This window comes from Bombina bombina, chromosome 2 (genome assembly GCF_027579735.1).
Source record: "Bombina bombina isolate aBomBom1 chromosome 2, aBomBom1.pri, whole genome shotgun sequence".
In the NCBI taxonomy this organism is placed as follows: domain Eukaryota; kingdom Metazoa; phylum Chordata; class Amphibia; order Anura; family Bombinatoridae; genus Bombina; species Bombina bombina.
In genome coordinates this window covers 1,122,537,002-1,122,559,212 of record NC_069500.1, presented here as the reverse complement: position 1 = coordinate 1,122,559,212, position 22,211 = coordinate 1,122,537,002, and the positions used below count along the sequence as shown (strand labels likewise).

The window sequence follows — 22,211 nt, the reverse complement described above, 5'->3', positions numbered from 1 at the left end:
ACCTTCTTCGTCTGTCTTCAGGACAGGTAAGGAGCACTTGGGGGTTAGACTTATGTTTTTTAAGGGGGGATTGGGTGGGTTAGAGTAGAGTAGAGGTATGTGGGTGGTGGGTTGTAATGGGGGGGGGGTTGTTTTTTTTACAGGTAAAAGAGCCGATTACTTTGGGGCAATGCCCCACAAAAGGCCCTTTTAAGGGCTGGTAATAGAGCCGATTACTTTTGTAATTTAGATTAGGGTAGGGAAATTTTTTTATTTTGGGGGGCTTTGTTATTTTATTAGGGGGCTTAGAATAGGTGTAATTAGCTTAAAAATCTTGTAATCTTTTTTTATTTTTTGTAATTTAGAGAGTGTTTTTTTTGTAAATTTGTTTATTTAATTGTATTTTAGTTTAGATATTTGTAGTTTATTTAATGAATTTATTGATAGTGTAGGTGTATTTGTAACTTAGGTTAGGATTTATTTTACAGGTAAAATGGTAATTATTTTAACTAGGTAGCTATTAAATAGTTATTAACTATTTAATAGCTATTGTACCTAGTTAAAATAAATACCAAGTTACCTGTAAAATAAATATAAACCCTAAAATAGCTACAATGTAATTATTAATTATATTGTAGCTATCTTAGGGTTTATTTTATAGGTAAGTATTTAGTTTTAAATAGGAATAATTTAGTTAATATTATTTAGATTTATTTTAATAATAATTAAGTTAGTGGTGTTAGATAGGGTTAATATAGTTAATATATATAATATAATAACTATATTAACCCTAATATAATTAGGGTTAATATAGTTAATATAGGTGGCGGCGGTGTAGGGGGATTAGATTAGGGGTTAATATATTTAATATAGGTGGCGGCGGTGTAGGGGGATTAGATTACATTACTGGCAAAAGAGCTGATTACTTTGTGACAATGCCCCGCAAAAAGCCCTTTTAAGGGCTGGAAAAAGAGCTGGTTACTTTAGGGCAATGCCCCGCAAAAGGCCCTTTTAAGAGCTGGTAATAGAGCTGTTTACTTTGGGGCAATGCCACGCAAATGGCCCTTTTCAGGGCTATTTGTAGGGTTAGACTTAGGTTTAGTGGTAGGGATATTTTAGTATTTCAGGGGTTAATAAATTTAATATAGGTGGCGGCGGTATAGGGGGTTTAGATTAGGGGGTAATATAGTTTAAATAGGTGGCGGCGGTGTAGGGGGCTCACATTTGGGGTTAATATAGTTTAAATAGGTGGCGGCGGTGTAGGGGGATCATATTAGGGGTAACATAGTTAATGTAGGTGGCGGCGGGGTAGGGGGCTCACATTAGGGGGTAAAACATTTAATATAGCTAGCGGCGGTGTAGGGGGGTCAGATTAGGGGGTAATATAGATAATGTAGCTGGCGGCGGTGTAAGGGGTCAGATTAGGGGGTAATATAGATAATGTAGCTGGCGGCGGGGTCCGGGAGTGGCGGTTTAGGGGTTAATATATTTATTGTTAGGAGTGAGAGGGGGGGATTGCAGATAGAGGGGTATACGTGTCAGGCTATGTTTGGGAGGCGTGTTAGACAGTAACGGGAGATTTAATAACTTAGTCAGGTTTTTTATGCAGCGGCAGTTTCTAAAGGGCCGTAGGTCACTGGCGACTCCAGAAATGTGTACTTACGCAGATTTCTGGACATCGTTAGTTTGTCAGACTTACGGCACTATAGCATCTGACGGCGCCGTATATAAGATAGCTCGAGTTGCGAGCTCAAACTACGGGTGGCGCAGGTTTTCACGCTTGCGCCGAAACCTGCGCCGTATATCGGATTGCGCCCGTGGTGTATGTATTTTTTCCTTACTCCATTTATGACACAGATGTGTAGCACAGATTTATAAGGGTGCGATTAAAACCAGAAGTGAGATTTTCTATTATTTATCCATTACAGCCTTTATTTCTAGAAACTCTTTTTTTCCCTTTTTAAAAAAAATAAATAAAAAATAATAATAATAAAAAAATACATAAGAGCAAAATTCACAATCTCTCATTTTCCAGTAATACAATTTTTAGTAAATGTTAAAGTTAAGAGAGAAAAATGGAGGGGTCCATCACAGTCCCTTCTGAACAATTGTTTATAAGCATTGTTTATCTAACAGCATATTCTCAACTATCAAACCAATCCTTTTTTAGTGAGACACAGACCCCAGCTTATCTTCATTGCAGATGAGCCTGATAGATGATGGAGGTCTACGTTCTCTTTCAGCATCTGATTCAGAGGAGTGGCTGGAATGAGTTAGGCTTGAGGGACGAGGAAACAGCTGGCTTGTCTTTTGTGGATCAAACTGCTCTACACTGTTCCATTCCTTAAGATCTTCTGGGGGAGATGTTAGGTGAATCTAAACCCAGTGATGTTCAAAAGGAGGCTGTGTCATCTGTTTTACAGGCATATATTTTCCTGTAAACTCACACTTGGGTAGGGAACTCCATTTATAAAAGGTATCTTTTTGTTCCTGAGTAGTGTGGCAAGTTGTGAAAATGATCTTTTATGCTGGAGTGTTCTGGCAGAAGGATCTTGGTAAAATTGTAAAAGTAGTGGTTGGATTTTCCTTTCATGTTTCTTTCATGAGTTAGTGACGTATGGGATATACATTCCTACCAGGAGAGGGCAAAGTTTCCCAAACTTCAAATGCCTATAAATACACCTCCCACCACATCCAGTTTTACAAACTTTGCCTCCTATGGAGGTGGTTCAGAGGATTGGCTCGCAAGGACACAAAATTCTGTTTTTTTATTGCTTCAATCTAGGCGCAAATTTTTTTTGGTGCGAAGTTGCGCCTTTGATGGTGCAAATTTCGTAATTTCTTGCGTCTTTGTTGATGCTAGTTGTTTTGCGCCAAAAAAAAATTAAATTTCATTTTGCATAATGCGTCATTCTTGGCGCCAAAATTTTGTTATTTTACCCCACTCCCTCTATTGCTCACTGTTTTCATGAATTTTAAAAGCTATTATGCCTGCTTTTTTATTTAAAAAAAATAAATACAAAATAAAATAAAAATACTATCTTTGTTTTTCTATCTACTGAAACTGTTACATTGTAGAAATTGAATGTTTTGCCTAATGTTATTTCTCTCTTTCTGTTACATTTTGTGAGATGTCTCATTCTGATCCTGACTCTGATATTACTGTAGAAACTATGATGCCCTGAAACACAATTCTACAAAGCTGTGTTCTTTTCATTATTAAGCTGTTGTTATTTATTATGTGGCATTTATCATATTTTATGCTAGTAAGGTTTCTACATGTACAATGATATTTACTGTTTTTACTTATTCAGTTCATGTACTTGATTTCATCTGCAAACATCACATGTTATTGCTTATATCATAAAAAGGTTATGCTGCTATTATGCATTTAAGTAAACTTACAAGGTCTTTTCAAAATTGTTTAAAATTCAATTAATTTTGTTCTGACCGACAGCATACTTAAGTTTATTCTACTGATGAATGTTTTCTTTGGTTCAAAGGATCCTGTATCAGAGACAGTTTTGTTAAACATTTTCCTTATTTTTCATTTGAACATTCTTTGTTCTTTGTTAAGGAAAATTTGTTATTTTTAGCTTTTAGGAGTCTAGTCCTCCTATTAACAATCGGCTAGATTAAGAGTTTTGCGGTAAGAGCGGTGCGGTACTAACTTGCAAGTTATTGTCACCGCTCACTTCCCTACAGCGGTGGTATTACAGGTTTTCATAAACCCGGCATTATTAGGCAAGAAGTGAGAGTAGAGCAAAATTGAGCTCCATACTGCACTCCAATACCAGCGCTGCTGAAAGCCGCAGAGCTGGTTTTATGTGCTTGTGCACGATTTCCCCATAGACATCAATGGGGAGAGCCGGCTGAAAAAAATCTAACACCTGCAAAAAAGCAGCGTAAAGCTCGGTAACGCAGCCCCATTCATTCCTATGTGGAAACAAAATTTATGTTTACACCCAACACCCTAACATGAACTACGAGTCTAAACACCCCTAATCTTACACTTATTAACCCCTAATCTGCCGCCCCCGACATCGCCGACACCTACATTATACTTATTAACCCCCTAATCTGCCGCTCCGGACATCGCCACCACTATAACAAACATATTAACCCCTAAACCGCTGCACTCCCGCGACGCAAACACTAGTTAAATATTATTAACCCCTAATCTGCCGCCCCTAACATCGCCGCCACCTACCTACATTTATTAACCCCTAATCTGCCGCCCCCAAAGTCGCTGCCACTATACTAAATTTATTAACCCCTAAACCTAAGTCTAACCCTAGCCCTAACACCCCCTAACTTTAATATAATTAAAATAAATCTAAATAAAACCTACTATCATTACCTAAATAATTCCTATTTAAAACTAAATACTTACCTATAAAATAAACCCTAAGCTTAGGGTTTATTTTTATTTTACAGGCAAGTTTGTATTTATTTAACTAGGTAGAATAGTTATTAACTATTTACTAACTACCTAGTTAAAATAAATACAAATTTACCTGTAAAATAAAACCTAACCTGTCTTACACTAACACCTAACATTACATTACAACCCCCCCCCCCACTAAATTACACAAAATAAAAAAAGAAATTATCAGATATTTAAACTAATTACACCTAATCTAATAGCCCTATCAAAATAAAAAAAACCTAGCCTAAACTAAACTACCAATAGCCCTTCAAATGGCTTTTTGCGAGGCATTGCCCCAAAGAAATCGGCTCTTTTACCTGTAAAAAAAAAAAAAATACAAAAACCCCCCCAACAGTAAAACCCACCACCCACACAACCAACCCCCCAAATAAAATCCTAACTAAAAAAACCTATGCTCCCCATTGCCCTGAAAAGTGCATTTGTATGGGCATTCCCTTAAAAGGGCATTTAGCTCTTTTTCAGCCCAAAAGCCCTAATCTAAATATAAAACCCACCCAAAAAACCCTTAAAAAAACCTAACACTAACCCCCGAAGATCCACTTACAGTTTTGAAGACCGGACATCCATCCTCAACGAAGCCGGGAGAAGTCTTCAACCAAGCGGCAAGAAGTCCTCAACGAAGCCGGGAGAAGTCTTCATCCAAGCCGGCAGAAGTGGTCCTCCAGACGGGAAGAATTCTTCATCCAGACGGCATCTTCTATCTTCATCCAGACGGCATCTTCTATCTTCATCCATCCGGTGCGGAGCGGCTCCATCTTCAAGACATCCGGCACAGAGCATCCTCTTCTTCCGACGACCAACGACAAATGAAGGTTCCTTTAAATGACGTCATCCAAGATGGCGTCCCTTTAATTCCAATTGGCTGATAGAATCAGCCAATCGGAATTAAAGGTGAAAAAATCCTATTGGCTGATGCAATCAGCCAATAGGATTGAGCTTCAATCCTATTGGCTGATCCAATCAGCCAATAGGATTGAGCTCGCATTCTATTGGCTGTTCCAATCAGCTAATAGAATGCGAGCTCAATCCTATTGGTTGATTGCATCAGCCAATAGGATTTTTTCACCTTTAATTCTGATTGGCTGATAGAATCAGCCAATCAGAATTAAAAGGACGCCATCTTGGATGACGTGATTTAAAGGAACCTTCATTCGTTGTTAGTCGTCGGAAGAAGAGGATGCTCTGCGCCAGATGTCTTGAAGATGGAGCCGCTCCGCACCGGATGGATGAAGATAGAAGATGCCGTCTGGATGAAGACTTCTGCCCGTCTGGAGGACCACTTCTGCCGGCTTGGATGAAGACTTATCCCAGCTTCGTTGAGGACTTCTTGCCGCTTGGATAAAGACTTCTCCCGGCTTCGTTGAGGATGGATGTCCGGTCTTCAAAACTGTAAGTGGATCTTCGGGGGTTAGTGTTAGGATTTTTTAAGGGTTTTTTGGGTGGGTTTGATTTTTAGATTAGGGCTTTTGGGTTGAAAAAGAGCTAAATGCCCTTTTCAGGGCAATGGGGAGCTTAGGTTTTTTTAGTTAGTATTTTATTTGGGGGGTTGGTTGTGTGGGTGGTGGGTTTTACTGTTGGGGGGTTATTTGTATTTATTTTTTTTACAGGTAAAAGAGCGGATATCTTTGGGGCAATGCCCCACAAAAGGCCCTTTTAAGGGTTATTGGTAGTTTAGGCTATTTTTTTTTATTTTGATAGGGCTATTAGATTAGGTGTAGTTAGTTTAAATATCTGATAATTTCTTTTTTATTTTGTGTAATTTAGTGGTTTTTTTTTGTAATTTAGGTAATTTTATTTAATTAATTTAATTTATTTAATTGTAGTGTAATGTTAGGTGTTAGTGTAAAACAGGTTAGGTTTTATTTTACAGGTACATTTGTATTTATTAACTAGGTAGTTAGTAAATAGTTAATACCTATTTAGTAACTATTCTACCTAGTTAAAATAAATACAAACTTGCCTGTAAAATAAAAATAAACCCTAAGCTAGCTACAATGTAACTATTAGTTATATTGTAGCTAGCTTAGGGTTTATTTTACAGGTAAGTATTTAGTTTTAAATAGGAATTATTTAGGTAATGATAGTAGGTTTTATTTAGATTTATTTTAATTATATTTAAGTTAGGGTTAGACTTAGGTTTAGGGGTTAATAAATTTAGTATAGTGGCGGCGACGTTGGGGCAGCAGATTAGGGGTTAATAAATGTAGGTAGGTAGCAGCGATGTTAGGGGCTGCAGATTAGGGGTTAATAATTTTATTTTAGTGTTTGCGATGCGGGAGGGCCTCGGTTTAGGGGTTAATAAGTAGTTTATGGGTGTTAGTGTACTTTTTAGAACTTTAGTTATAAGTTTTATGCTACAGCTTTGTAGCGTAAAACTCATAACTACTGACTTTACATTGCGTTACGAATCTTGCGGGATAGGCTTTACCACTCACTTTTTGGCATCCCAGAAAAAAACTTGTAATACCGGCGCTATGGAAGTCCCATTGAAAAAAGACTTTCCGGAAATTGCGTAAGTTAATTTGCAGTACGGCCAAAAAAGTGTGCAGTGCCCCTAAATCTGCAAGACTCATAATACCAGTGGTAGTGAAAAAGCAGCGTTATAACATAACGCTGCTTTTTCAGTATAACGCAAAACTCGTAATCTAGCTGTATGTTATTTTAAAATCTGAATTTTAAGATTTTACTTTGCTCCTGAGGTTTTTTTCCTATTCAAGATACTATCTGTATTATGTTCTAAAGAATGGTTTATTCCGATTCCCTTTTGGGACTGTACTACAATTTCTATGGAAATTGGTACTTAATTTTAGGATTCTTTAAAGTTTGAATATAACCTTAGTAGAGCATATTCACGTACTGTTTGTATTTTTAGCTCCGCTTTATTTGTGGCTGACATTACTGTTTTTTCAACCTTTTTGTTGTTGAACAGTTAGCATAAGCAGTTTTAGATTCTCAAGTATATAACTCTGTTTAGTTACTTCTGATGTATTCATTTTATTATGTTTACTATATCTATTATTATGATTTCAAATATATTTTATTATCTCTAGCTTTGTTTGATTTCTATTATCTCCACTATTTTTGGAGGTTTAGAGATTTTTCTGCCCTACTTTTAGTCCGGTGATGTAGATCAGTTGGTGAATGTCCTGACTACAAACGCTTGTTCTAGATCCAAGGGTCATAGATTCATATCCCGGCAGGGTTAATACAGCCTTTCGGCCTTCTGAGGTCAATTTATTGTATACCATTTATTTGGGTAATAATAACAACTGCTTTTATCAGCTGCTAATTTGGTTAAAGGGACACTGAACCCAAATATTTTCTTTTGTGATACAGATAGAGCATGCAATTTTAAGAAACTTTCTATTTTACTCCAATTATCAAATTTTCTTTGTTCTCTTGCTATCTTTATTTAAAAAAGAAGGGATCTAAGCTTTTTTTTGGGGGTTCAGAACTCTGGACAGCACTTTTTTTATTGGTGGATGAATTTATCCACCAATCAGCAAGAACAACCCAGGTTGTTCACCAAAAATGGGCCGGCATTTAACTTACTTTCTTGAATTCTAATAAAGATATCAAGAGAATGCAGAAAATTTGAGAATCAAGAAATAAAAAAATTGGGTTCAGTGTCCCTTTAACTCCAAGTGTAAGCACTGAAAAAGTGTTTTTTTTGTATCCTTCTGGGAGAAAAACGCTATATAATAATTACTAGTTATTAGACATGAAGGTGCGGTTCTCAAACCAGTCCTTCTGGTGGGGGGCAGATTAAATTGTTTTTGGATGAACTCAGTCCAAAATCTATATTATTCTTAGGGTTTAAATAGATTTTTAGAATGAAACCTTCTATGGGAAGATTCTTTCTTTCTCAGTACACTATGATTTTTTTCAGGAGTGATTATACCAGTTCTTTAGCAGGAACAGGGATTGGGTTTCTATTCAATTCTATTCTTTGTCCCAAAGAAGAAAGGTTGATTCAGTCCAATCTTGGATCTGAAGACTTTATATTGTTTTGTTAGTCTCAACTTTCAAGTTGGCAATTATAAGGACTATTATGCCTTTTTGTTCAGCAAGGTCATTTCATGTCCACTCCATTTTACAGGATGTTTATCCTCATATTTTATTTCATTCAGACCACTTGTGGTTTCTGAGATTCTCTTTTTTAGATAAGCTTTACCAATTTATTGCTTTTCCATTTGGTCTAGCGACAGCTTTATGAATCTTTTCAAAGGTTCTGGGTGCCCTTCTTTCTGTAATAAGACAGTAGGGTATTGTGGCGTTTCCTTATTTGGATGGTATCTTGGTATTAGCTTAATGTTTTCTTTTATTGGACTCTCTCATGAATCAACCAAGTTTTGTTTCTTCAAGACATGGGTAGGGGATTTAATTTACCTAAGAGTTTCGCGATTCCTCAGACAAGGGTCACCTCTTTTTGGCTTTCTAGGTGGATTCTGTGTTCATGACTTTGTCTTTATCGGACAGAAGTCAATTGTAATTGTAGTTAGCCTGTAACTTACAGTCTAGAACATTCCTTTCAGTGGCTATGTGCATGGACGTTTCAGGTCTCATAACTGTAGCATCGGGTGTGGTTCCTTTTGCTCGTTTTTCATCTGAGACCTCTTTTGCTTTACATACTGAATCAATAGTGCAGGGATTGTTTTCAGATATCACAGTTGATATTCTTAAATCCTAACACAACTCTTGATGTTTTGGTGATTAGACTATCATCGTTTTTTTCAGGGGGCCTCCTTTTGTTCGTCCTTCCTGGACTGTATTCTTAATGGATGCAATGCTTACAGGTTGGGGAGCTGTCTGAGGGTCTTTTGACAGCACAAGGGGTTTGTAAATTTCAAGAGGCGAGGTTTCCAATCGATATTTTAGAACTTTGTGCTATTTTCAGAGCGCTTTTAGGCTTGGCCTTTTTTAGGAGAGAACTTTTCATTTTGCTTTCAGACAGACAATATCAGAACTGTGACATATGTCAATCATCAAATAGGGACTCACACTTCCTTAGCAATTAAGAAGTATCTTGAATACGTTCTTAGGTGGAATTCATCTCCTGTCTAAGTTCTACAATTTTTATCTCAGGTTTAAAGGGACACTGTACCCAAAAATTTTCTTTTGTGATTCAGATAGAGCATGCAATTTTAAGCAACTTTCTAATTTACTCCTATTATCCATTTTTCTTCGTTCTCTTGCTATCTTTATATGAAAAAGAAGGCATCTTAGCTTTTTTTCTTGGTTCAGCACTCTGGACAGCAGTTTTTGATTGGTGGATGAATTTATCCACCAATCAGCAAGGACAACCCAGGTTGTTCACCAAAAATGGGCCGGCATCTAAACTTACATTCTTGCATTTCAAATAAAGATACCAAGAGAATAAAGAACATTTGATAATAGGAGTAAATTAGAAAGTTGCTTAAAATTGCATGCTCTATCTGAATCACGAAAGAAAATTTTTGGGTACAGTGTCCCTTTAAACATTTGGGAGCTTGTTATCTCAGCCATCAGTCTTTACATCTGGGAGAGTGGTATCTCTATATAGATGTGTTTTCTCAATTTTCCAGGTACCTTTTCAGGTCCAGGGATACTCAGGAGAAATGGTGGATGCATTAGCAGTGTCTTGGTTTTCCAACCTGGCTACATTTTTTTCCCCCTCTGTTGTTTTTTTCTCATGTGTTTCTGATAGCATCCGCATGGCCTCACAAGTTTGGTATGTGGATCTTGTTCGGATGCCCGGTTGCCATCCTTGGCCGCTTTCTCTTTGGCCAGCCCTTTTGTTTAGGGGCCATTTTTCCATCGGGATCTCAAATTACTAATTTGAAGGTATGGAAATTGATTAGTGTTTAGTCATAGAGGTTTCTCTGACTCAGTTTTTATCACTATGTTGCAGGCTTATAAGTCTTTTTCAAGGAACATGTATTATCAGGTTTGGAAAACCTATATTTTATGGTGTTCTCATAACTTCTCTTGGCATTCTTTTAGAATTCCTAGGATTTTACAGTTTTTTCAAGATGGTTTGGATAAGTTTGTCGGCAATTTTTTTGAAGGGACAAATCTCTGTTCTTTCTGTTTTATTTCCTAGAAAGATTGTTTAAACTTCCTGATATTCACTGTTTTGTTCAGGCTCTGGTTGTATCAAGCCTGTTCATTTATTACCGTCTCCTTTTTGGAGTCTTATTTGGTTTAAGGATTTTGCAGGCTCGCTCTTTTGAGCCTATATTTTCTTTGAAGATTACTTTCTTGGAAAGTGTTGTTTTATTTGACTATCAAATCAGTAATTTAGTCTTCTTTGCATACTTTTATTGTTTTTACTATTTTTATGTATTTTGCTTCTTCTGAAGCAGTCTTTGGTAGAAAAGTTCTTCAGGCAGCTGTATCAGTTTGATTCTACAGCTTTTGATTTAAGTTTTTTTTTTAAGAAAAACTTAATTATTGTGTGGATTTAATTTCTCAGTGGAAATAGCTGTTATTTTATCCCTCCCTCTCTAGTGACTCTTCTGTGGACTTCCACATCTTGGGTATTTCTATCCCATACGTCACTAGCTCATGGACTCTTGCCAATTACATGAAAGAAATCATAATTTATGTAAGAACTTACCTGATGTATTCATTTCTTTCATATTGGCAAGAGTCTATGATGTCCACCCTTTTTATGGTGGTTATGTTTTCTTTGTATTAAAGCACAATTATATTCCCATTTCCTTTTTTTGTAGCCTTTTTGTTATCACCTCACTACTTGGCTATTCGTTAAACTGAGTTGTGGGTGTGGTGGGAGGTGTATTTATTAGGCATTTGAGGTTTGGAAAACTTTGCCCCCTCCTGGTAGGAATGTATATCCCATACATCACTAGCTCATGGACTCTTGCCAATATGAAAGAAATATATTTATCAGGTAAGTTCTTACATAAATTATGTTTTTTGAGATTGAGAATGGAGGAGCAGTTCCTTATCCTGAAAGTTCTTGATTAATATTAGAATGTCTCTTGGATGAGCTAAATCTGGGGGTTTGGGAAATCCATGGTTTACGTGAATAAAGACTGCAAATATTACGGAAGATCTCTTGGCAATATGGTTTCTGGAATCCATCTGAATCTCAGGTTTTTCGGTCTGCTGGTATTCGCGAGGTCTTCGAGTTTGTCCTGCAGAGAATAAAGAGTCTTACTTTGCGCTGCCAACTTTTTTTCTAGTTGGTGAAGGTCTTCACAAACTGTATCTCCATTGTCCTTAAGTGCCTCAACTCTAAAGCCCAATGTATGGACATTTTTCAAATCTGCAAGTTCCTCTCTAATAAAGGTTCTCACAATATCTGTAATGTGCTGTTTTGAGGCCAAAGTTGATAGAAGAAATAATATGCATATTCTAAGCTAGCTGCACATCCCTAATAGACTCTAGTGTTGCGGAGCGGGATGATGCACCCATTTGTTTGAGAGTATTAGGTGGCTTTTGTTATTTTATCTTATCTGACGTTTCTTTTAGAAACTCCACTAGACTCCGTGGATATAGGCCCTATGTTGTAATAACTTGTTTTCCGAGGGATTGCACAGAGTAAGTATTAAATAAGAAAGAATGTATTTTTTGCAGAACAAGTGAGGGGTAAATGTTGTTCAAAGATCACATTGAAACATATTCCTATGTCAACAAGGTATGCTGCTGAATATTAGAGATAAGGAAAACTAGTTGTATCTTGAAATGAAGCTGCGTGCAGCTTACCCTAGAGGCCCATTCAACAGGCCTCTGTACTCCCAGATAGCTACCTCCAGCTCTGCATCACGGAGCTTATGTCTATAGTTGAAATGAAACAGGCCGCAGTCAAGATGGTGGGCGGCGCCCTGTGCGGTCTCTGAGGTTTCCTGAGTAGGATCCCACTACTATGTTTTAGTTCCAGGGAGTTCGGGACGGTTCCTATTGTTAGAACCTCTCCTGGTTTGTGGCATTAGGTAGGCTTTGATGTGTGGATGCATCGATGTTGGGACTGAGATAGCGGAGAGCTTGAATTACGCTGCCATCTTGGCCACAGCCTTTTCAACCCATAAGAATTCATTAATTTTTAAACAAATTAATTAACAACACTTAATGATGTTTTGCGCCATAACCCCCCTTTTTTGTGTAATTTCAAAAAATATTAGTGTTTAATTTTATTTGACCTGTGTCTGAGACATTGGCTGCTCTCACAATTACTTGAAACTAGTACCCCTCCTTTTTATGTAACAATAAAATGTGATGCCAGAGAACTGGAATTTAGAGACACTGTTGTAAGGCAGCATTTTTCAACTCCAGTCCTCAGGACACACCAATGGGCCAGATTTTATTATTTCACCTGTGCTCTAGTTCAGAGGTTATGAAAAATCTGTTCCGTTGGTGTGACTGTTCTAACAGTGCCTTAGAACAGTGTCTATCAATTCCAATCCTCTGGACACCTAAGAGGCCAGAGTTTCATTATATGTGAACTAGAGCACAGGTGAAATAATCAGCCGACGGGTGAGAGCAAGTTAATGGATCCCAATGGTGTATTCTTACTCAGTAGTTTGTAAATTTGTTTTCAAAACAGACAACTAAATTCTGGTATTTTGAGACCATAAAGGATTTGAAATAATTACATATTACATGCTGTATGTTACATAAAATGACACAAAATGCCCCTTGTGGCATTCCCTTTGGTGGCTTTTTTACATTTTTGGGTTTCTCTGCTAAGTAGAATTATTTTCTAAAAAATAAATGACCTGCTTAGAACCACCCAAAACCCGAAAACATATGAGCTGTGCAGATAGCTATAAAAGAGGCCGACATAAATGTGTAAATGCAGAGTGTCATGGATTAATGTCCAATGATCTTACACCATTTAATTTACAGAACTTAATATCAACACAAAATATTACCTTGTGTCTCTGACTTTAGGTTTTCATCTGTGAGCTTTTTAAAAATAGCTTCTGCAGCCAACATTCCAGATTTCATGGCTGTGTGGGTACCTTTAATCTTGGGAACATTCAGAAATCCAGGGCTGCATCCGATGAGAAGTCCGCCTGGGAAGGTGAGCTTTGGTAAGGACTGAAAATGGAAAAGTGTTAAAATTATTATTTTCCCTTCCATAAAATATATTTTTATGTCCTTTCAATTGCCTTTTCATACTTTTGTTTTATGCAAAGGTTGATGCACAGTGTAAGACCTCTAAGTAATTGCACACAACACTGTCAAATAAGGCCATTCATAAAGCAAGGTTTTCTTCAAATGCCCAATAAATAAATAAAATAAATAAACCTAGCAGTCATTAAAAGGGACATGCAACGTTGAACAACTTTCTAATTTACTTCTATTATAACATTTTCATTGTTCTCTTGGTATCCTTTGTTGAAAGAGCAAAAGTGCACTACTGGGAGCTAACTGAACGCATATGGTGAGCCAATGACAAGAGGTATATATGTGCAGCCACCAATCAGAAGCTAGCTCTCAGTACTGATTGCTGCTCCTGAGGTATGTTTTACAAGAAAGGACACCAAGAAAACACAGCATCATCATAGAAGTAAAGTGGAAAGTAGTTTAAAATTGCATCCTCTAATTTATGAATGTTTAATTTTGACTTTACTTTCTCTTTAAAGGGACAGTAAATACCTTGAGACTTTTATATAAAAATGTTTAGTTATGTGCAATAAAACAACTTTGCAATGTTTTATGTAATTCAATTCTCAAAATTGAGCAACTTTTAATTCTCAAAATGTGAAATGTACCCTGCTGACGTATCAATACTAATCCTGCTACATATGTGTCCCTAATTGGCTTTATAAGAAAACTGCAAAATAATTAATTTTATATTAAGCTTAAGACCGTGGCTAGTGCTGTTGTCTGTGGACTAAAGCCCAGATAGGCTGCTCTAAATAAGGCAAATAGTGGGTGGAGTTTGACTATTGAAAACTAATTTCAGTAAAAAGGATAATTTGTTTTAAAAAAGTTAAAGGGACACTGAACCCAAATTTTTTTTCTTCCATGATTCAGATAGCGCATTCAATTTTAAGCAACTTTCTAATTTACTTCTATTATCAATTTTTCTTCGTTCTCTTGCTATCTTTATTTGAAAAAGAAGGCATCTAAGCTAAGGAGCCAGCAAATGTTTGATTCAGAACCATGGACAGCACTTGTTTATTGGTACTGTCCAATCAGCAAGGACAACCCAGGTTGTTCACCAAAAATGGGCCGGCATCTAAACTTACATTCTTGCTTTTCAAATAAACATACCAAGAGAATGAAGAAAATTTGATAATAGGAGTAAATTAGAAAGTTGCTTAAAATTGCATGCTCTATCTGAATCCCAAAAGAAAAAAATTGGGTTCCGTGTCCCTTTAAGGCTGTTATATTACTCTATAGCAACACAACATAAATGCCTTGTAATTACACAGTGTTTAGTGTCCCTTTAAGGGCTGCAGCACTTCTTATGCAATGCGTTTTCTTTACATAAAGGTTAAATTAGGTTAATGATAACTAGAACTATATCATGAATCTTAGACAATCATCATTCCCCAATAAAATCATCTACATACATGTCAACAATTTTCCCTATTTTTTCAAATGTAATTAGGAGTTTATTAAGCATAATTAGAGGGGAAGCTATTTTCTATGCTAACAAAATACAACTTTACCTGAAAGCCTCCTTCGTTTAAAGCTCTAGCACCATAGGCAATCCGGTTTCCACCTTCCAGAGTAGGGGCCACAATAGGATGGTGCTTCCATCTCTGGAATTCTCTGAAAGGGTTCAAATATGGATTTTGATAATCTAAACCCACCTGAAAAAAAAAGGAACTGTAAACTGTATGAAGTAGTTTTGTAATCTCTCTCTAACAAATCTCATTTGATGTGACAGCACTATCTCTTACATCCTATCGATAATATAATGACTCTCAGAAAGAAAAAAAAATCAGTTATGTGCCATGCTCGACTGATTACTGGCTGAATGGTATATCATGGCTATATAGTTGTTGTTTTTTTTAACTGCCAGTGAAGTAGAAAGGCATATTACCACAAAACCGAGTGCCACAAGAGGCTCCCCCTCGTTAAGATGATAAAGGAAAGATCCACCATAGGTATGCCTATCCAAAGGCCAGCCAACTGTGTGTTCAACCAAGCCTGGGGTCCATTTCTTCTCATCAATAATCCATAGCTGAAAATCAATGGAAAACACATAAGAGTTGTTAACTTGATAACAAATTGTGCAATACCTATTTAACTACGAAGGGCACTTTGGATAAATAAAGAGTCCCTTTTGGGTTATATCACAAGCTCCTTAGCATATCCCATTAACCCTCACTTTGCTCTTCCGAATCAGTTAAACAAAATTCTAGCCAAGCTTCATGTTAGCACAGAAACCGATCAGGATCAGCAAAATGAATGCTTATCAACAGATCTTTTCTTTGTTTGACTCTTGACCACTCTCTCTAGCAGGTGAGCATCATACCAAGTCTTCTGCCCTCCTTATGCTATACGCCACAAATCACTATTCCCTCTTTATAAAGATATACATATATAAAAACTCAGATTGTCTGAGTATATATTGATTTGCATAAACGGGTCTCAGTTTCTCTACACAACTGCAAATTGTACTTTATACATGTAATCCAAAACTGTATGCAATACATCTGTACACAAAACACATTACACTTGAAGGGACATAAAACAACAATAAAAATAGTTCTATATATTTTTTTTATTACCAAAACATAATTTATGCTTATCTAATAAATGTATTTATTTCTTGGTGATGACATTACTCTTGGGATTAGAACACCTGGCCACAAGGAGGAGGCAAAGACACCCCAAACCAGAGTTTAAAGGGACAGTTTACTCAAACATTTTCTCCCCTTTAATTTGTTCCCAATGATCCACTTTACCTGCTGGATTGTATTAAATTGTTTACAAGTATTTCCATTACCCTTATATTGGCATTTGAAACAGTTTATTTAGCCTGTGGTATCCACACCCATCCTAAAAGTTTTTGGCCTCAATGCCAAGCTGTGTTAGTAGAAGAAATTAAACTCACAGTGGGGTATAGAAGAGATAAAAGTATTAAAATGTTAATTTTTCATTGTTCTCTCCAAGTATTGGTGTTTGTTTTATGTACAGATATAAGATAAAGAAGCAGGTATATGTACACAATGTGATAAAGAAATGAGATCTGATTATACCTACAAGCTCAACCCATTTTATTAGGTTGTGGCTTCAAAATACAAAATCAGCTAATTCATATAAACAAATAAGCCTTAAAAAAGCAAAAATTTCATACATTTTATACTCTGCACCTGGTAAAAAAAAGTAATTGGAAACACATTAAGGGAAAAACAATTTTATAGTATACTGTCCCTTTAAGTATCCCTCTTACTTCTCTCCCAGTAGTACACTCTCACAACCAAGAAAGAAATACATTTATCAGGTGAGCGTAAATTGTGTTTTCTTTCTAATGGTTGTGGGAGTCCACAACTTGACTCTTGGAAACCAATATCTAAGCTGAGAAGCCCACAAAAACAGGGTGAGAAAAACAAAAAGAGAAGCGGGCACCTATTTACCAAGTACAACTGCCTGTTAGATGTTCCTACCAAAAGCAGCCTCAGCATAAACATCAAAGTGGTAACATTTTTGGTGAATTTAATGTAGGGAAGACCAAGTAGCAGCCCTACAGATCAGTTCTGCAGACACAGCATCCTTAAAAGCCCAGGACAGAGAACAGAACAAGCAGGAATTCTGGCATGGTTGCTGACCCACCTGCAAGTAAACCTTATGAATAATACTTCTTAACCAAAGGGATAAAAAAAAAAACAGAAGTTACCTTCTGATCCATTATTTTACCCAAATACAGCACAATCAAGCTAAAATATTGAGGGAGTTTATTCGTAGCCTGAAAATAAAACTTCAGTGTCCTGATAAAAATCAAGATTATGTAACAGTCTTTCTTTAGGTGAAGTAGGATCCAAACAAAGAGAAGGCATCACAATCTCCTAATTTAGGCTAACAGAAGAAACTATCTTTAGGAGAAAGAGAAGACACTGTACACAAGACTATCTACCTTATCGTAATCAAAGGCAAAATAAGGTGAATCCCAAAACAAAGCTGACAATTCATAAACCTTCCGGGTTGAAGATATTACCAGTAGGAACAAAACCTGAAAAACAAAATTGAGATTCCCTGGTGGTGAAAGCTGTCTGACCAAAAGACAGATTCTCACTAAAACCTGAGAGAAAACCTGAATATCAGGAAGACAGGCAAACCGTCTGTGATATAATACAGAAAGAGCAGATATCTGGTCCTTGAAAGAACTAGCAGGTAAATGCTTATCCAGGCCCTCCTGAAGAAACTGAAAGATACAAGGAATTCTGATAGAATGCCAGGAGAAACCAATTGCAAAACACCAGGGAAGATGATAGAGTTTCCTTGTTACCGGTTTGCAAGCTTGTATCAAAGGAGACAATTACCTAATCAGAGAAGCATCTCTGAGACAGTACCAACCCTCTAACCTCCAGGCAGTTAAGCTAAGTGAATGAAGGTTTTGATAGAATGGACCTTGACTTAGAAGGTCCTGAGGTTGAGGAAGCCTCCATGGACGAGCACTGGATAGCCGGACCAGGTCTGCATACTATAGCTATGAGAATTGTTGAAAATCTCTCCTAGATACTAGCCACCACCCTCAGTAGGAGTACAACTGGAGAAAAAATGTACACCAACTGATACTGCCAGGGCATTGTCAAAGCATCGATTAGCACCGCATAACGGTCTCTTGACCTCGAACCATATCTTGGAAACTTGTAGTTTAAGCAAGATGTCATCAAATTTATTTCCGGCTGCCACCAGCGAAACACCAGAGCCCTGAAAATCTCCTGATTGAGAGACTATTCCCCTGAGTAAAGAGCTTGTTGACTTGTTGCCTCCCATTTGTCCCCACCTGGCATGTGGATCGCAGAAATTTTGCATTGAATTGTCTTTGCCCTTTTCCAGGATGCAGGAAACCTCCTGCATTGCCACAGTCGTATATTGTGTGACTGGAATCTTATAAAATTAACCGAGCAAAGAAAATCCAAGCCTGTAAGGCCCTGAAGAAAGCTGAGATCCAGGCTTCTATACCTGACCATACACCATGCACTCTCCAATGGCCCAGACCACTCCCCATCCTGATAGGCTGGCGTCTGTTGTGAATATCATCCAGGAATGGTTTTACTGGAACCCCCTGGATTTCTGAAAGAAGTGCACCCAGAACCTTGGTAAAGATTTGCGGAACTGTGACAAGCCCAAGAGTAAGTTCACAAACTAAAGGGATTGCTCGGAAAGGCAAATCTCAAGTAGTGATCATGATGATCCTGATGAATAGGGATGTGCAGGTACGCGTCCTTCAAATCTAAGGTGGTCATGAATTGCCCCTGGAGCACTAGAGGGAGGATATATCTTATTGTCTCCATCATGAATGAGGAAACCCTTAGAAATGTGTACAATATTGTTAAATCCAGAAAGGTATGGAAGGTCCCCTCCTTCTTAGGCACTATAAAATCCGTCCAATGATTTGACATAGGTACTTGGACAATGACACCCATTTTTTCAAGATTATTTACACACTGTAAGAAAGCATTTCTCTCTTATGAACGTTTGGACACGAGCAACAGAATAAACTTTCCCAGAGAAGTTGAGCTCTGAAGCATATACTGGACCCATGGGTTACTATTTCCATGACCCAAGGGTCCCTGACAGACTGTGCCCAGGTCTACCAAAAAAGGCTTGGTCTGCACCCTACTGAAAAAGGGATCAGGGAGTCGCACCTTCATGCTGACTTGTTGTGGGATCTACTTAGACTTTGAGACCAAGCTCTTCCTGGAGTAAGTCCGTTTGGAAGCCTCCCTTTTTGCGTGATAGAGGATTTCTGGTTTTGTTGTGACAAAAGGAACCCTTCTTATCCTGAGGCAAGAATACTTCTTGCCACCTGTAACAGTAGAAATAAGAGAAACCAGACCAGCCCAAAAAAGATTATTACCCTTAAAGGCCAAGCACAATAATGCAGATTTGGAAAACATGTCTGCAGACCATGATTGCAGACGAAAAGTCAAGGCTATGTTCTTATCATTAAGGCAAACTATGAATGACTGCATCACTGATAAATTAATTTGCCAACTTCAAACATTGAATACACTTTTTTTTTTTTTTTTAATTTAGGGAAGCACACCAGAATTCCGCAGTACCAGCTACTGCAGCAATACCAACCACTGGCTGAAATAACAGACCTCCTTAAAGGCAGATCTTTCTGAGGAGCCCTTAAAGTTTCTTGTCCCTAGGATCCTTGAAAAATGTAGTATCCTCTAGAGCAATAGTGGTTTTCCTAGCAATAGTAGATATTGCAACAAATACATTAGGAGCAGCCCCCCACAGGTCCAAATTCACCTCACAAGCCGTGATTATCTTAAGGTATCAAAGTAGGTACAGGAAAAATAGCCGGTACCTTAGACTTCGGTCTGAAAATCATGTCTAACTTGTGTACAGAATTCTCCTCCACAGGGTTAGACTCCTGTACTCCTAAGGTTCTCAATGTCTCCTTCAATAAGCAACGGAGGTGTTCCATTATGAATTGGAAAATTATATCTTCAGATTCTTTCTCTGAATCTGTCCCAGAATCCTCAGAAGAGACCTCCCCATCTGAGTAATCAGAGGATCTATCAGAATATCTAACTAACTGAGCTGGAGTAATATCACTAGAAAACGATTGTAAGAAGATATGCTTCAGCCTGCCTACCTGCAGGGATATAGCCACGGTAATCTCAGTGTCTGTGGACTGTAATGGGATTTGGAAGCAGGTGCAAAATCATAAACTCTTCTGAGTGATATACACCTTTGGGAGACACAGTAGAACAGAACCCAAGCATGCAAATGGACACACAGCAACCATTTTGCACAAAAGAACAATTGCTAGTTGGTGAAATAATGGCTGTCAAAACCTCATCAGTAATACTGAAGTCCATAGGAGCAGAGCAGGAATGATCTATATTAACCCTACTATAATATATGTGAAAAACAGAACATAGCTAGGCCTACTAAGACCATATATATTGTGACCAGACAGCCTATTAATAACTTTTGCAGTTCAGTACAATACCACTATCAAGTTGTTGAACCGTAGCCTCTTTATACTCTCGAGGTCTATGGAGTTGCCGTATGGTGCGAGATGATCCGCTCTTCTCAGAGAAGCAGTCAGAGGAAGTGGGTGGGACACATGCCAAATGCGGAAAGCTAGTTAACCCTTCCCTAGCCACAGGAGAGCCAGCTCAGGTCCCCCCCCAATCGCATACTAATCAATGCTAAAAGGTAAAGATGGAACTTGAGCCTTGATATTGACCAGGTATGTAGTCACCGAATAACGTGAGCACTTATTACAGAAAAATATTCTGGAAGCAGAAGCCAGACCAAATGGAACCGTGGCAAACTGGCAATGTTTGTCCTGGAAAGCAAATCTTAGGAGCTGGGGATGGACTATAAGGATACAAAAAAATAAAGGAAAGCATCTTTCAAGACTATCATGGACATATATTGTCCCTGCTGTACAAGGGAAAAATAGTCCACCTTGATAACATTTTGAAGATGGGAGCCCAGAGAAACTTGATTTAAGCTCTCAAACTTCCTTTTTTTGGAAACAAACATTTTGGAATATAAGAACCTGCCCTGTTCTGACATAAGAACAGACTGAGAATTTAGGCAAAAAAAAAAAAAAAGTGAAATCTGCCTCCTACCAGAAAAAAAAACTGGATCAGGGACCACACCTCACACCTTCATGCTGACCTTGTAGAGGCAGAAGGCCTTTATGACTGTTTGGTCTTGTACCATTTGGGGAAGGACATCTAGGAGGATCTGGAAGAATCCAGATTTTGTGAAGAGGAGGGGGACCTTTGGATCCTGGATTGGCAAAAGGAACAAAAGCAACTAGTATCTCTGTTTTTCCCTTAAACTTCATGGCCTGAGTGAGAAGAATTCCTTTACCTCAAGTCACAGTAGAGATTATGGAGTCTAGACCACAACCAAACTATTTTTATTTTTTTAAAAGGAAGAGATAAAAGTCTAGACTTCATAGCTCAAGTTATAGTCAGTTGACATGGTTTCAAAGTTCTTCTGTTTAAAAAACTGAAAAAGCATATTTTTGGCATTAATTATAATTATGTTAACAATACCATCACAGATAAAAGCATTTGCTGACCTTTCAGCTATAAAGTCTTCTGAAATCTGATCAGAAAGATTATAACACCAAGGAGCAAAAGCCACAGTAACACAAGGTGTACTGCTAGCTGGGCTAAACAAGTAACTCCCTTGTAAAAGAGCTCTTATGTGAAGAGAGTCTAAGTTTCTATCTAAAATGACTTTAAAAATATACTATCCTCTAAGGCAGAGATGGGGAACCTTGGCCCTCCAGATGTTTCAGAACTACATTTCCCATAATGCTCAACTGGAGTTCAGAGTGCATAAGTATCATGGGTAATATAGTTTTGAAACATCAGGAGTGCCAAGGTTCCCCATCCCTGCTCTAAATGAACAGTAAAGTGAATAGATAAGCAGAAAATGCACCCTCCACTTAAAGGGACAGTCTAGTCAAAATTCAACTTTCATGATTCAGATAGGGCATGTAATTTTAAACAACTTTCCACTGTAATTTTATCATCAATTTTGCTTTGTTCTCTTGCTATTCTTAATTGAAAGCTAAACCTAGGAGGCTCATATGCTAATTTCTTAGACCTTGATGGCCGCCTTTTATCTAAATGCATTTTGACTAGAGGGCATTTGTTCA

General features: G+C 37.6%; 1 protein-coding gene across 1 annotated transcript in view; it reads right to left on the bottom strand.

Moving 5' to 3' along the window:
- Positions 1–22,211, bottom strand: part of ETFDH (electron transfer flavoprotein dehydrogenase) — a 157,146-nt gene that overhangs the window by 84,291 nt on the left and 50,644 nt on the right. The window contains exons 8-10 of the mRNA XM_053703777.1: positions 15,435–15,575; positions 15,058–15,201; positions 13,306–13,474 (exon numbers count right to left, since the gene is read on the bottom strand). Of these exons, the coding sequence (XP_053559752.1) occupies positions 13,306–13,474; positions 15,058–15,201; positions 15,435–15,575 (454 nt within the window). The remainder of the gene's footprint in view (positions 1–13,305; positions 13,475–15,057; positions 15,202–15,434; positions 15,576–22,211) is intronic.